General features: G+C 38.9%; 1 protein-coding gene across 3 annotated transcripts; it reads right to left on the bottom strand.

The window, feature by feature from the left end:
* Nucleotides 1–3,324: 3,324 nt before the first annotated feature.
* LOC311040757 (cobalamin trafficking protein CblD-like) lies at nucleotides 3,325–10,851 on the bottom strand. 3 transcript variants are annotated; one of them, XM_084051109.1, is made up of 8 exons: nucleotides 10,803–10,851; nucleotides 9,103–9,142; nucleotides 8,607–8,751; nucleotides 7,769–7,989; nucleotides 7,245–7,350; nucleotides 6,432–6,547; nucleotides 5,588–5,674; nucleotides 3,325–4,574 (listed from the first exon to the last, which is right to left on the bottom strand). In XM_084051109.1, exons 2-8 carry the CDS (start codon nucleotides 9,112–9,114, stop codon nucleotides 4,356–4,358), a joined length of 906 nt encoding a protein of 301 aa, XP_083907235.1. In that variant the 5' UTR covers nucleotides 9,115–9,142; nucleotides 10,803–10,851; the 3' UTR covers nucleotides 3,325–4,355. The 3 variants fall into 3 exon arrangements, with proteins under 3 accessions (XP_083907235.1, XP_083907237.1, XP_083907236.1); XM_084051111.1 differs by lacking the exon at nucleotides 10,803–10,851 and adding an exon at nucleotides 10,667–10,713; XM_084051110.1 differs by lacking the exon at nucleotides 10,803–10,851 and adding an exon at nucleotides 10,472–10,629.
* Between the last annotated feature and the right edge of the window lie 3,795 nt (nucleotides 10,852–14,646).

Consider the following 14,646-nt stretch of genomic DNA (forward strand, 5'->3'; position numbering starts at 1 on the left):
ATGTTCTAAGGGCAAGATGTTTGGTCTAGGGCTGAAAGCAGATGTTACTGATTATAGATTGTTAGTAAATGTGGAGCTGAAAGTTGGGAACTGAAGAAGGATGATGTTTCTGGAGGCATTTAAAGCATAACACTACCAAGTAGAGTCCCAAATGTGTTTTTGTTGTCAAATGTGTTTTCTGGTGTTTCTCATTATATTGTCCTGCCAACCATCTGGCAATTATTGCAGGCTGTGGGCAAACATTTAAATACTGTCTGCTTTTCAGTGTACTGAAATGATAGGCTATCTTTTGAATGTACTGACTCGAATAAAAAGTACAACATTTAAATATAAAAGAAAGTGCACATTATAAGGCACAAGTTTTTTTAAGGTTGTTTTTTTAAGCTTGAGCCTTCCCATAATGTACTGCAACGTGAACAGACTACGTTTGCCTACTGGTAGGCAAACCGGGCATAATTCTTCGATGGCAAAATCTATTAACACACATCTGCTGTATGGTAGCAAATTGTCTAAGGTTAGTGTGGTGTCCGTTTTATGCACTGGGCAAACGTCATCATATTTAGCTGGCTCTTTATCGCCTCCTACTGAATGAAAGTGTAAACTAAATTATATACTGTAGAGGCAGGACTAAGGACACTTCCAGCGTAGTTGAAATTTCATGCTGCAATCCGCAAGTTTTATGACCTCTCCCAACAGAGAGAGATGATTGCAATTGTAAAGGGCCGTCCACACCAAGTACTATTACTATAACTATGAAGATATTGTTAATAAAAATCATTACCTCAAGTGGATGGCAGGTTTTGGATGTGGTTAGTTGTAGTGCTTGGAGTGAACGGCTCTAACAAATGGGATTTGAACCTGGGTATCCCACTTGAGACCAAACATCTATCCCTCAGTCAAGAGGCCTTAGGAGATATTGGGCGTATGAGCTTATGACAGGGCTACTTGTGAAATAGTAGGTGTCCTACCTGACACCAGAGTCTATCCAACACAAGAATAGGGAGACCACCTCCAACAACTGCAGATGTACTAGCTATATTGCATTAACATACTCTACCATACAGATTTGAATTAATTAAAATAAGTTCCGCATTGCAGCTGTAAGTAAGTTCATTTTTCGCTCACTGTACAGTGCACAACAGCATGCACTCATCAGAGTGGTGTTTAACCCATTCAACCCGGGAACGCATCTGTGTCATTTTAGATTTGAGGTATAACCATTATTTTATACTTTGGCTATTCAAAAATAGCAGATCTACAAGCTCATAGCGCGGCACTGAGTGCCGCTCAACAAGCTTGTAGATCTGCTATTTTTGATTTGTGCAAATCTTTGAATACATATATATTTTTGAAACAACATTTTTAACTCAAATCTTTGCTTCTGGTAGTCCCTGGAACAACATATTTTGATGGGGATCGGCGGCCAAAAACATATCATTTTGAGGGTCCTTGATATGAAAAGGTTTGAGCACCATTGATATAACAGGATTTAGAAGACATTTGTAAAGGTTTGCAAACTGTTTCATGATTTTTAAAAAAATCTAGCAGATATACAAGATCTACAAGCAGATATACAAGATCATAGTGCGGCACCGAGGGCAGAGCTACACTATGAGCTTGTATATCTGCTATTTTTGAATAGCCAAAGAAATCTAAAATGACAAATGCATTCCCGGATTGAATGGGTTAAAATGCAGTGCAATGAGAATTAGACCATATGAACAGTTCAGCTAAAGTTGTACCAAAAACATACAGTAGGCTATTTAGCACTGATCTGGTGTAGCATTTATTATTTGCTTGATATTTCCTTATTCCTACACAGAGATTTTGCTATTTTGTTAATTAAACTTTGTTGTACCCAGACAGTATTACTTTGATCACTGCACACAGCTTATCCCTCCCTGTCAGATTAGCTTTCATGGAGGTTTTTTAAAAAGGTGCCTCGTTGTATGTGATATATTATGTATATACAAAGTATTTATTATTTTTATAAGGCAGGTTTCAGTTAACTAGCATTTTAATGAGGCATTATACTGTAGAAGGGCAGTAGATTCCACAAAACCTGGATGTTTTGTTTTCTAAACTTGAGTTGTTAAACATTTATTTGACTTTAGAGTCTGAAGTAAAATACAATTTCATACAATTTGGCAAATTTGTGAAATAAAAAATATATAAAATCATGCTATGGAGTTATGGGTATGTTTTTTTTCTTTCGATGTTTTTTGTTGTATGTACTGTATATCCATAAAATCACATATTTCTTTATACTGTAGGTATTTGGTCAGATGGGTGGGCCTTGTGCATTTTCAGAGCATGTTTATCTTAATGATAAATCAACCGATTGTGTTCCGACTTGGCTCAATAGAACTAACATAGTATACTTTTAAGCAGGGCCGCATTAACCGTGGAACCTAGTGGAACTTGTGTTCCACGGCCCGCAGCCTGCAGGGCCCCCTGAGAATTGTGTTTATTTTTTTTTTAAATTAAAAAAAAATGTTTTAAAATTTGTATTTCATTATAATAATTTTATATGTATATATATATTTTTTTATATATCGTTGCTCATGTGTTGCGATACGCTATTAAAAAAAAAGGGACTGTTGGAAAGGCTGCACAGTGCCCTGTGTCTCAGTGTCTGTGCAGTCTGACTGTCAGCGCCGCTCGTGCTGGCGGCCACCAGCCCGACCTGCGCTGATCATAGAGGTATAGGCGCTGATACAAATATTTTTACAGCAAAAAAAAGAAAAAAAGTTGATTTATATTGGACAAAAAGAACCAAATTAGACCCGAAAACGTTTGCGTGCATGTGCGCGGGGGCCTTTGATTTTGAGGGGTCTTAATGCGGCCCTGCTTTTAAGTTCCTATTTATTGGCATCACAACGAAAAAAAATTAATACCATAAAAAGAAAATCTCTCTTCATATAGTTATTTTATCAATAAAATCTTAAAGGGATATTTCACTTTCACGCATTATTTAGAATGTCCTTCTAATGCGTGAGGGGGCCGGGATTTTTCCATTACTTTTTTGATATATGTTTTCAATGTTTATTTCATTTGAAAGTCATATATCCCTTCAAGTGTTTTGCCAATTATTTGGGGGCCCACGCAATATCCTCACGGCTCACTAGGGGGCCCCAGCACACGGGTTAAGAACCACAACTGTATGCTACATCTGTGGCTTAATTGCCTTCCACTGTAAAGCACATGGCTGCCCACTTCTCTTGGGACTGCAAATGGAACATAGTGATTTGCGGCGCATTATGTTTGGAAGAGGAACACATTCACAAGTGCAGTGCTAATGAGAAGCTCTCAACCCTCACAGGCTTTTCCGAGTTCATTTATTCAGCAGTTCATTTATTCAGCACTTATAGTGCAACTGCACCGTGCTTCAAGCAAAATACAGGCCATGTTTCTGGGGCCTATACATGACTCAACCACACAATAATCAAGAACCTGTGTATACACTGTTATTAGTATGAAAGTGTGGAACCAAGTGCTGTATTTTTTTTTTAAATAGGTAGGTAGTTGTATTTGTGTATTTTCACATACTGTAGGCTAAAAAGAGCCATTTCATTTCAAAATGCCAAGTCTATTTTGGAAATAACACTATGTGATGTTCATAGCTCAATATCAGAAAACAGACTACATGTTTCTAAATGTTGTCATTCTGGAATCATGGAAAGGGACTCAGAATCCTGATAAATACTTCCTTAAATAAAATAAAAAGTGTACCTTTATAACAGCGAACGGTTTGTGAGAATAGGTTTCACATTTTCCACGATATAGATAGTCAAGTTAAGTTATTGTAATTACAATGAGTGTCTGCTTTCAGTAGGCCTTGAGGCCATGCCAGATAGACTGGTTTTGCACTGTTAGGTTGTGTAGTGTCAGCAAAATGAAAACCACACAAAATTAATCCATGTCAAGCACATACTGTATACATAAACCAGTTCCGGTATCATCATTTTGTCAAGAACATTTGATGGGCTGGGCATTTTTGACCAAAAATGTACTTTTTCCTTTCAATTTTTCAAAAGACTTTGAAAGTATAAAATAGGGCTTATATTATTAAAACCAGAAAAAGACAACAGTACAATTATGCCATATCATAATATTACGATATCCAAAATTCGAGATGTTATCTTAGTCAATACAATATTGTTCGCTACATTGCCCAGCCCTACTTTGATGTACAAATAAAATGTCATGTGTTGGTAAAACATCCAAATAAGCTGTTGCAAACTGCATCGGCTCCTCATTTCCTCTCCAAGCTTCTCCGAAGCAGCATTGATAAAAACCGGCGTGGTACTGACATCAGGCCATGTTCCATTAAAAAAAGAAAGAAAAAAGAAAGCCTATTCCTCGTCTTCGAGTCCATTTGTAAGTCCTTGTAGTCTTGCTATGGCAGGACTGTAGGTAGGTGCGTTGGTGAAAACAGTCCCTACAAACAAAGGCGTGCCTCTTAGGACGTGGCGAATAACCGTGCACGAGCCTGACGCTTCGATGTGAAAACCCAGATGCCTCAAATCGTCATCCGCTCGCAGCGTGCTTCGGTTTGACGGAGAGCCAAAGAACTGTTTCGAGAAACAAGAGCCAAAGTTAACCACATGAACCCTTGTATTCTGGGGGGACGAACATTCCGTGAAAATAGCCGATCTACAAGCTCATAATGCGTCACATTGTGAGCTTATACTGTTATCGTCTATTTTCAGCAAAGATATTTGGTGTAGAGGCCTAGGCTAGTATAGAGCCCCCCCGCAGTCAACTAAGCATATATAGGGCAGCCTTCAGGATATATGGTATATATATTGGTATTTTTCAATGAGCATTTTATGTGAGATTTTTTATCCGAGTTGTTTGGAGTGAATTACAGATCTACTGACTGTACTGTGGTTACTGACACAACCACATTTCCCCCCTACAATTCATAGTGTTTGCCCTCTTTTCATCACTAACTGCAATATCATGTTTTCATTTAATTTATTAAAGGGGAACATTTATATGTATATTTATATGTTGTATAAATCATTGATTATAGGAAGTCATCCCACATGGGCCAAGAGTGTTTTCTTCAGCTCACTGCATTTTACATCACGAAGCAAATGTGCCAATTAGCATATCAGGCATACTTGGAAAGGTATGCCTGATATCCCCATATCTCCCTGAAATCAGAGGGAGGTGGTGGAGCTGGTGAAATTATTAACATAGTAGCATCTACAGTATATCACTCGGGGTAATATTTTGTCTTCTATAGAGGACCACAATGGAAATAAGTCCAGGACATTGTGTATTTTCCTTTACTAAACAAGCACGACCTAGAGAGAAAACAATGTTTTTACTCTACACTAACCAGGGCTATGCTTGATAACAATAAAACACAAATATTGTATTTCATGGAACATACATACACATACAGTATATTAAGTGCCGCCTAGATTAGACAGATACACACAGGATATAATGCTATGCCTCAATGCAGATGTAAGATAAATCTCAGATTTCACTATGTCGATCTGTGCTTTTCTTTTGTTTATCACTTTTAACAGTACAAACTGAAGTTAATGGGAATAGAAGAACTGTAACTTACAGCCACTCCTGTGGAAGGGTCGATAAAGTCTGCCCAGTAACCTGCCGTCCACAGAGCGAAGCACATCTCCTTAGCACCGCTCACAAACTAGGGTTAGAGGAAAGAACATTGGTACATTCTGATTAAGTAGCTGTACAACCTCCTGTTCACGCTTTATGATCTAAAACATTAACCACTGATGCCCTATTCTGTGCTTCATCATAGAACGGTGATGCATGGTGAAAATAGCCCTTCTATAAGCTTGTATGATCCATGCAGAAATGTCTCTCTTTATATGACGGGTGTCCTTGACTGTGTATCAAAATAGTGTGAAGTAAAAAAGATCAAACTGTACAATTCAGGGCATTCAAAGAAAGCTTTGTGATAATTATGGAGATGCCACAAGCGGACACTGTGCCCATAATCAGTGGTGGACCGTAACTAAGTAAGTACATTTACTCTTTTGCAAGCGCATGACTTTCACTCCACTACACTTCAAGGAAGGGACTGTTGGGACCCAATTAACCACTTAAGCCCTATTACAAATATAGTGAAAATAGCCGACCTACAAGCACATATCGTGTGGCGTGTTGTGAGCTTTTAGATGTGCTATTTTCCTTTTCTTTTAAGATGTTTTGGGATTTTTTTTAATTTTCAATTACAGCAATGCACTGATATAAAAAAGAAAATGTACTTTATAATGTGTACTTCTGAATACTTGAGTATTTACATGAGTATACTGTATACTTTGTCCACCACTGCCCATAATAAACGCTGCGATAACACTTTTAAGAGGTGTCATAGTCCGGTGTCACGTTGCACTAGGGAACTTTTGGTGACATGGACGTCGCGAGCTCCGACTCACTCTATGAAGCTGCTGCTCCGTGTTCGGCTCCACTTCTTCACATCTGCTGCCTTTCTGCGTTACCGTGACAACTGTGATGGCACTGGCAGGCACCGCGGGGAAGAACCCTTCAAGATCTGTTTGGGGGAGAGAAAGACAGAGAGAGTGAGTGAGACAGACAGACAGACAGACAGACAGACAGACAGAGAGAGAGAGAGAGAGAGAGAGAAAGACATGTCTATTTCAGATTTGACAGGGACAGTGATGCACATTAACCCAAATGTCTTCTGAAACAATTTTCTTTCCTCGTTTTAATGTGTTAATCAACATTTTTGTAAATGTGACAGAGTTAGCCAAGAGGCTCACTATCATCTGTAGTCCCTGGCCAGGTGTCCATGGAGGACAAGATGGAGAGTGTCAGATGCTAGGTTTGTTGTTTGCCTGGCATCCTAGTTTCTTTGGAGCACTACATTGTTCTCTTTGCACTGACTGTACTTGTGCTATTAACCCTGTAGTTTGGTGACTAGGGTTCATGCTTACTCTGTTTACCGATTTTGCACTTGTAAGTCACTCTGGGTGTTCACGCCAAAGACAAGAGCTGGAACTCTGCTGTAGGAGGCATGCCTACTTTACACAATACAATTACCTCCCTCTAGTGGACATTTAGTATATTGGTCAACAGTGAAATAACTGGAAGGCTGTTCGTACTGGGCAGCTCCCAGGTGTGAATGTATCTGTATGAATGTGAAGAGTGACAATAGCTGAAAGAGAGATGGCATCCTCAAGAACTATTTTATTCAATGTAAAAACTACCACATGAGAAATTAGCCATACCTTTCCTTAGCAGTTCAGGACAGGACTTTATTGAGCAGTCAGCATCCATTGGATTAAAGTACAGCTCAGCTCTGCACACTCTTGTGTATGTAGGACCTTCTTTGCCCTGAAAAACAAAGATACATTTGTTCCTAAATATACATATATCTGCCATTCTTTAGGGTTAGCTGTTTTAACAATAGTTACTAGTTACCTACAAGTGTTGTGTATGACAAATTCACACATTAACCTTGGCATACCTATTAGGGGAAAATGTTCAGAACATTTTCCCCTACTACTATTTTAGAAGTTCTATTTTAGAACTTCTAAAATAGTGAAAATAACCATTCTAAAGGCTCACAACGCATCGCATTGAGAGTTTGTAGATTGGTTATTTCTGAAAACAGGGTTTAAGTGACTCATATGTAATGAGAACTGTGGCGGAAATGTGTCTGAAAAGGGTGTTTAATTTTAGGAAAACATTCATTACAAAAAGTGACATAATAACAATAAAATATGAATACATACGGCAAATGCTACGTTACCTGGAACTCACTGATGAACTGGGCCAACACAAACTCATGTCTCTCAGAGCTGCTTGGGACTGTCAGTATGTCGGGTACCGTTCTGTGCACTGGAGCTTTCTTTATCTGGTCCGCTGTTCCCTCCAGGTGACAGTCGAAGCCCACGTTGCCCGGCAGCTGGAAGCGCAGGTCTTGAGGTCCAAATGGGCCCATGTTCTCATCGGGCCACACGGTTCTGGGCCCTGCAGAGGGGCAGGACAAGAACAAGGAATCTGTTTTGAAAACTTAACATTTCTGAGACCTGACATGTGGTTCTGCCAATGAGCTGTATAATAGGTTCTGCCTGTTAAGCCAACAGGCTGCAGAATGAGTCTATTTTCTTAACAAGTACTCTATCGATTACTTTTTCAATTAATAGAGAAGCGTGTTTTTGTTGATATATACACTTTTTTTTAATTGGTCTTATGTAATATTCTAATATTTTGAATGAAAAAAATAACGTTTTCATGAGTTATATACCGTAATTTTCAAGATTAAAACAAAACCCACAATGTTTTTCAACACGGGGAAAAAATCGAATAGATTTTTTCATAATGGAGTAAAAAATGATTTAACCAAGTAAGCCCTAGTTTAAACATCATTGTACAAACTCACAACGTGTCAAGATTGTGGGTTGTGGATCTGCAATTTCTTTTTACTATTTTTAACAATTTAGCCTATAACGACATGCCCAAAATAGGGATGCCAGGTTTAAAGTGGTTAACTGTTGCAGCCCTGTTGACCTTCACGGCCCATCGATGCTCCTCAATCAATCGTAACTGTTGCACCCCTACAAGGGAGGAATGCTTAACGGACCAACCTGAGTCTGTATGTGAAACGGCTACATAAGGCTCATCTGAGCTGGCAGTGGAGAAGGTTCTGGTCCGCCCAACCCGGAGAGCAGCAAGAGCCTGGAGACCAGCGGTCATCTGAGGCAAAACCAGCCTGCCACGTCGACACAACACCTGCAGCAAACAAAACATGCCAAAGATTGATAACATGGAACCACAAAATGCTCAGTACAAGGCTATTTATTATATAGTCTCTGTCGGGTGGAAACCTCATATGTCCATACTGGTTACTTTTCACCTTCACTTAAGAAAAGATTAAAAAATAACAAAAATAGCAGATCTACAAGCTCAAAATGCATTGCATGTAGATCGACAGTTTTTCTTACTTTTGTGTGACGCTGTAGTATGACGAAGTAGGGCATTCATTTGCCAATAGCACACAGTTTTCTCTCATACCAATTTAAACGCCACTGCTACAAGTATCTACAATCTCAAAGATGTTAGGTCAAAAGTTAAGTCACTTACACTACTAGACATCTTCAGGCCTTTCCCCTCTAACCCGTATCTGTGGAATTGAAGAACAACAAACATATCAGCAGACAGCATTAGAACAGGAGATTTAGTATGGCTTCTTTTCATTGAACGGTCTTCTTAATTATAATAATAAATCAAATTTATAAAGTGCTTTTCTAGGTACTCAATGTCACTTTACAAGACATAACAGACACAAAAATTAAACACTTTATTAAGAGAATAACTTCATATCAAACTTAATATCTCACAGGTTTTTTTTCATTTTAAAACACTTCTGGGGTCATTTTAACATTATTGTTATTGATTGCTCCAAAGTTTTTAACTTACTTGGTTCAATATTTAGACACCCCCATATAAACCTATTGAACTTCAAACCTAATTTTAACCATTTAAACAAAGAAATAAAAAAAGAAAAAATGTCCCTGGTTCTGCATGGGGCAGAGGGCTGTGTTTTTTTCGATTACCCTTTTCTTTTTCCATTTAAAAAACAAACAAAAAGAAGGACAATATATCAGTCACCAGGAACATGTGTTTTAAAATGAACCTAAAATGGTGGTTAACACACAGTTTGAAGTTGAATGGACTTATGTAGGAGGGGGCGTGTCTGATCTGATCTAAAGAACAGCAAATATCCAAATATTTAATCAAGCAACTTAATAAATAAAAGCCCAGTGTATTACAAAAAAGGTACAGTATGTTAAAATTACCTCAGAAGTTTCTTTTTTTAAATGAAATACACCTTGAAAACACAAACACAGTCTAGCCTTCCTATGATCCTTCTAACACAGCATAAACTTTAACACAGCATTTGTTTTATTATGTTTATTATTGTGCTGAAAGTTTTATTGCTTTTATTTTATTGCACTGTTTTATTGAGGGTACTAGTATTATTGTTGAGTAATGTTTACATGATTGATTGTTGTTTTTACCCTGCAAGGCATCTTGAGGGCTTGTAAAACTTGTTTTGGAAATGTTTATTAATTATAATATATTAAAGTCTATTATCAATGGTGTAAAGTAAAGCTCACTTGTACATCTGCTATTTTCAAACATTTTGGTACTTTTGGTATATTTTGATGTCCATTATTTTGTACTTTTACTCAAGTAACATTTTGAACACAGGCACTTTACTTGTAACAGAGTATTTTTATATTGTGGTATTGCTACGTTTACTTAGGTAAAATATCTGAGCACTTCTTCCACCACTGTCTATTATTATTATTATTATTATTATCATCATTATAAAACAGCATTAGATAAGCTGGTTAGGTAAAACACAACAAGATACTAATAGCAACGTGATGCAATCACACTCCAATCTTACATAACATAACTAGGTCAAAAAAACGGTAGAGGTCACCTTAAAAGCTTCAGCAGTTTGTTTCTAAAGCGTGATCTTAATGTCTAATCCGATGTAAAGTAGATAGAATAGCATTATGCTGCTAGTTAGTTAGCTGTTAGCTCCCTGGTTGTGATCAGCTGATTCCTGACTGAGCTGGTTTGTTTTGACACTTCCTCCTCCTCTGTGTCTTCACTCAGACGGACATTTCTTTACATTTATCACACGGATGGCGTCGTACGAAGTCACGGACAACACGGAGCTCGATCTTCCGTTTGTAGGCGTTGTTAAAAGTCTACTATTGCTTTGTTTGATTGCAGATTATTGTGAAAGGAACATAGTGTCCTCTTACCAGAGATCAGCTTCACTTGTGTATACGTCCACTTTCACACCACTGTTGCCAGATACTGCGAGTGAAACAAGCAACAAGGCCTATGAAAACAAGCCCAAAAGAAGCGACTATATACGGCTATTTTCAAGAAATTATAAGAAAATTATGATCTTGGAGGAGAAAAAAAGGTTATTTTGAAAAAAATAAACATTTTAGCAACGCTAATCTTGTGTGTGTGTGTGAGGGGGGGTCCTCGCACACAATATTTTCAGATGGGACATGGAGGTATCTCAAATGTTATTTTATTTATTTATAGAACACATTTCAATGACCCCCAAATATTAATTTGGGGGTCCTTGACTTGGAAATGTTTGCGAAACACTGGTTTAAACAACATCAGGAAAAAAATAACCAAAAACCGCAACCCGCTGTCCACAACTAACAAATATTTAAGCAACTTTACAGAAAAAGAAGCCCAAAGTCGCTTATAACAAGCGGACATGGCAACCCTGCTCCACACAGCTGTAGTAAGCCAAACACTGACGGAAGGCCGCTAGGGACAAACTCACACCACGTTCCTTTTTGCACGTAGCATTTGAACTGTTGTTGTTGTTGTACTGTCTGTCCAGCCGAGTTAACACTGCTTCACTTCTGTTACCAACACACACCTTGTTGTGCTGGTGAACTGCAAATTAGAATTACTTGTTAAATAACGCATTCGACCCGTAAATAAATGAGGACTGTTTACCACTGAAAATGGTAGCCTATGTAGTATGACCTGTTTTGCCAAAATGTAATGTACTTGCTTTTTGTCACCACGAGGTGGCAGCAAAGCTATACTATGAAAGGTATAGTAGATTAATTAATGCACCTACAGTATAATGCAGTCCATAATGTGAAAATCATTAGAATCCTAATTATAGCTCTGGATCATTTGCATAGCAAATTTACATTATATGATACTGCTGATGAAATGTAGTCCGATACATAGATGTACAAACTACACAGAACCTTTCTCACTTGCTTTCTGTGACCATCTACTCCACCTGCCAGAATAACTAAACTTGTTTTGACTCTCTAATCATTAGAGAGTCATTTCGGCCATTTGGAAATAGCCGACCTACAAGCTCACAAAACATGCGGTGAAATGGCATTCTGCATAATGAGTACTTTTACTTTTGTACTTAGTGCATTTTGATATCAATACTTTTGTATTTTTACTCAAGTAAATTTTGAATTCAGGACTTTTACTTGCAACAGAGTATTTCTACATTGCAGTATTGATACTTTTACTTAAGTAACAAATGTGAGTACTTTTTCCACCACTGATACCAAGTACCTCTTTTGTTGAGTTTTTATTAAACAATACTTACTCTGACCTTTTTGAATCCTGCACCTGACAAATAACCCAAAGTATGAAACAAAAACTAATACTGAAACTACTGTAATAAAAACTAAACTAAAACTAAGCGTTCTCACAAAAATAGAAACATAAATAGAAATATAAAATAGAAATAGAAATAGAAATAGAAAAACTAGCAAACCCGCCCTAAAAACTAACTAAAACTAACTGAATTAGAAAAATAATTGTTAAAACTAACTAAAACTATAACCTATAATGAACTAGAAAATGTGCTCCTCGGAGCACTGATTAATTCTGTCTTACCTATTTATATTACATATTGTGATGTCACGTGAAGCTTGACCAATGATAGGTGTTCACAGACCATGTGCCCATGTATGGAGCTGGACGGACACACACACTGACGGACAAAGCTGGACGGACACACACACGGACGGACAAAGTGAAAACATACTCTCCACCATGCCTTCGGCCTGGCGGAGACAAAAAAGACCAGGAGACCTGGTTCTGCCAGACCCAGAATAAGTACTTTATAAGATCAGAGCACTACGTCACGGACTTCACATGACGTGTCAGCCTGTGTCCATGCCCATGTATGGACGAAAGGGGGACAGACCTTTTTGGCTGGGGCCGGACCACAAAGTGACATACCATTTATGGAGAAAACAGATACAAAGCCTCATGTAAGCCCGACCCCTTGGGTCTGGCAAAAATCACACCCAGTGTGAAGCGAGCGGTGCTATTTAAAAACAACAGTGGTCATCGCAGTGATGGAAGCTCACTTAAAAAAAATAAAAAAAATGTAAGTGAGTGGTGGTATTTATGAGTTATTCATTTCATCATGTGTCTCGCTAGCCAATCACAGTACTGAGCAAAGGGTCTGAATACCAATCAGCCAATCACAGTACAGCGAAAGACACATTTTCACGACGGAAAGAAAAACTTTCGCCACGGATGGGTCCCAAACCCACTTATAGGAGCGGCTACACGCTCAATAAAAACTCCCCTGTGGTGAATAATGTGTCATTTATGCTCCATTGTAAGATGGTGTTGCACACCAAAAATAGCAGATCTATAAGCTTGTAGATTGGCTATTATCAGTATGACAAAGTATAAACCAAAGGGACTGGAGAGGGGTTGATCTGACAATAATATGATGTGTCATTTAGCTGTTGGAAGTCACACAAGACAACTAACTTCCAGCTGTTCTAAAACACAACTCCATCACAGGCACGATGGCTGACTGTGACTGTCTGACAGACGTCAAGGTTGAGCTGAGAGGATATGATGGAGGAGGGAGAGCTAATTTAACTTCCCTGGGTTTCTCTGCTGGAGGAACAACGTGGTTCGCTCGCTGACTTAATGTGAACAGCTGCAATACGGCACCGTGTGTGTGTGTGTGTGTGTGTGTGTGTGTGTGTGTGTGTGTGTGTGTGTGTGTGTGTGTGTGTCTGTGTCTGTGTGTCTGTGTGTGTGTGTGTGTGTCTGTGCGTAGTGTGTGGAGCGCCCTGGAGAGCATGGATGTCAGTGAATCTCCCAGTGGGACCACTAACAGCAGCAGCACACATTGTAGAGACACCGGTAACACTGCAGGCACTCTGGATCGAGCCCCACTGGGGCACACACATGCACACACATACACGCACGCACGCTCAAAGTAGTAGAGTTCTTGACCTCAAGCTGTCTTCACAACCATTATTTGCAGAGCCCCCCAAAAAAGACAATAAACGTCATCAAGATTGTTTGAGACGACATAAAATAAACACCTAGCATGCATTGAGTGAGACTTCAGAATTCAGCTCAAACTATATGATCGATGGGCAAATGTTCCATAACAGTGTATTTATTTATGACAAACAGCACATAGCTGAAAGGTTTTCTCTGGACAATGAAATTGATTTGTTTGGCCAAGGGCCATAGACGACAGCAGAGAGGTTTTCCTGAGTGGAGAGGTGGCCTTGAGCCTCCCAGACAAAGCAATGAGTCAGCCATGGTCTCTTTTTATTGCTGTGCTGTTGAGGTGTTGGAATCAGCACTTTTCAATAGCCATTCCATCTAACTCTGAAGCTCCCCGACCCATCCGTGTAAACACAAACACAAGCTCACGCATGGGCGTGCGCGCGCACGCACGCACGCACGCGCACACACACACACACACACACACACACACACACACTCTCCCTGTGTGGTCATTCCTTCTTACATCTTCTGACAAACTGTCCTCCATAAACTACAAACATTTCACTGGAATGAGATTCTGAAAGCAATAACAGGATCTGTCACTGTGCACAGATGATGAACCATTGAGGCAATCTTAAGCCCTATATACTTCGTTGTACGACAAATTGCTGATCTACAAACTTGTGTGGCAGAGACTAGAGTCATTACTCCTGTCTGCTTGTTTGTTTGTATGTTTTGTTAGCAAGATGATTTGTGGTGGGGATGATCAGTATGCTGCTACAAAGTTTTAGTTTTGGATAGAAAATGTCAACTCACTATCTC

This window comes from Gymnoscopelus microlampas, assembly GCF_963454915.1.
Source record: "Gymnoscopelus microlampas genome assembly, chromosome: 24".
NCBI lineage: Eukaryota > Metazoa > Chordata > Actinopteri > Myctophiformes > Myctophidae > Gymnoscopelus > Gymnoscopelus microlampas.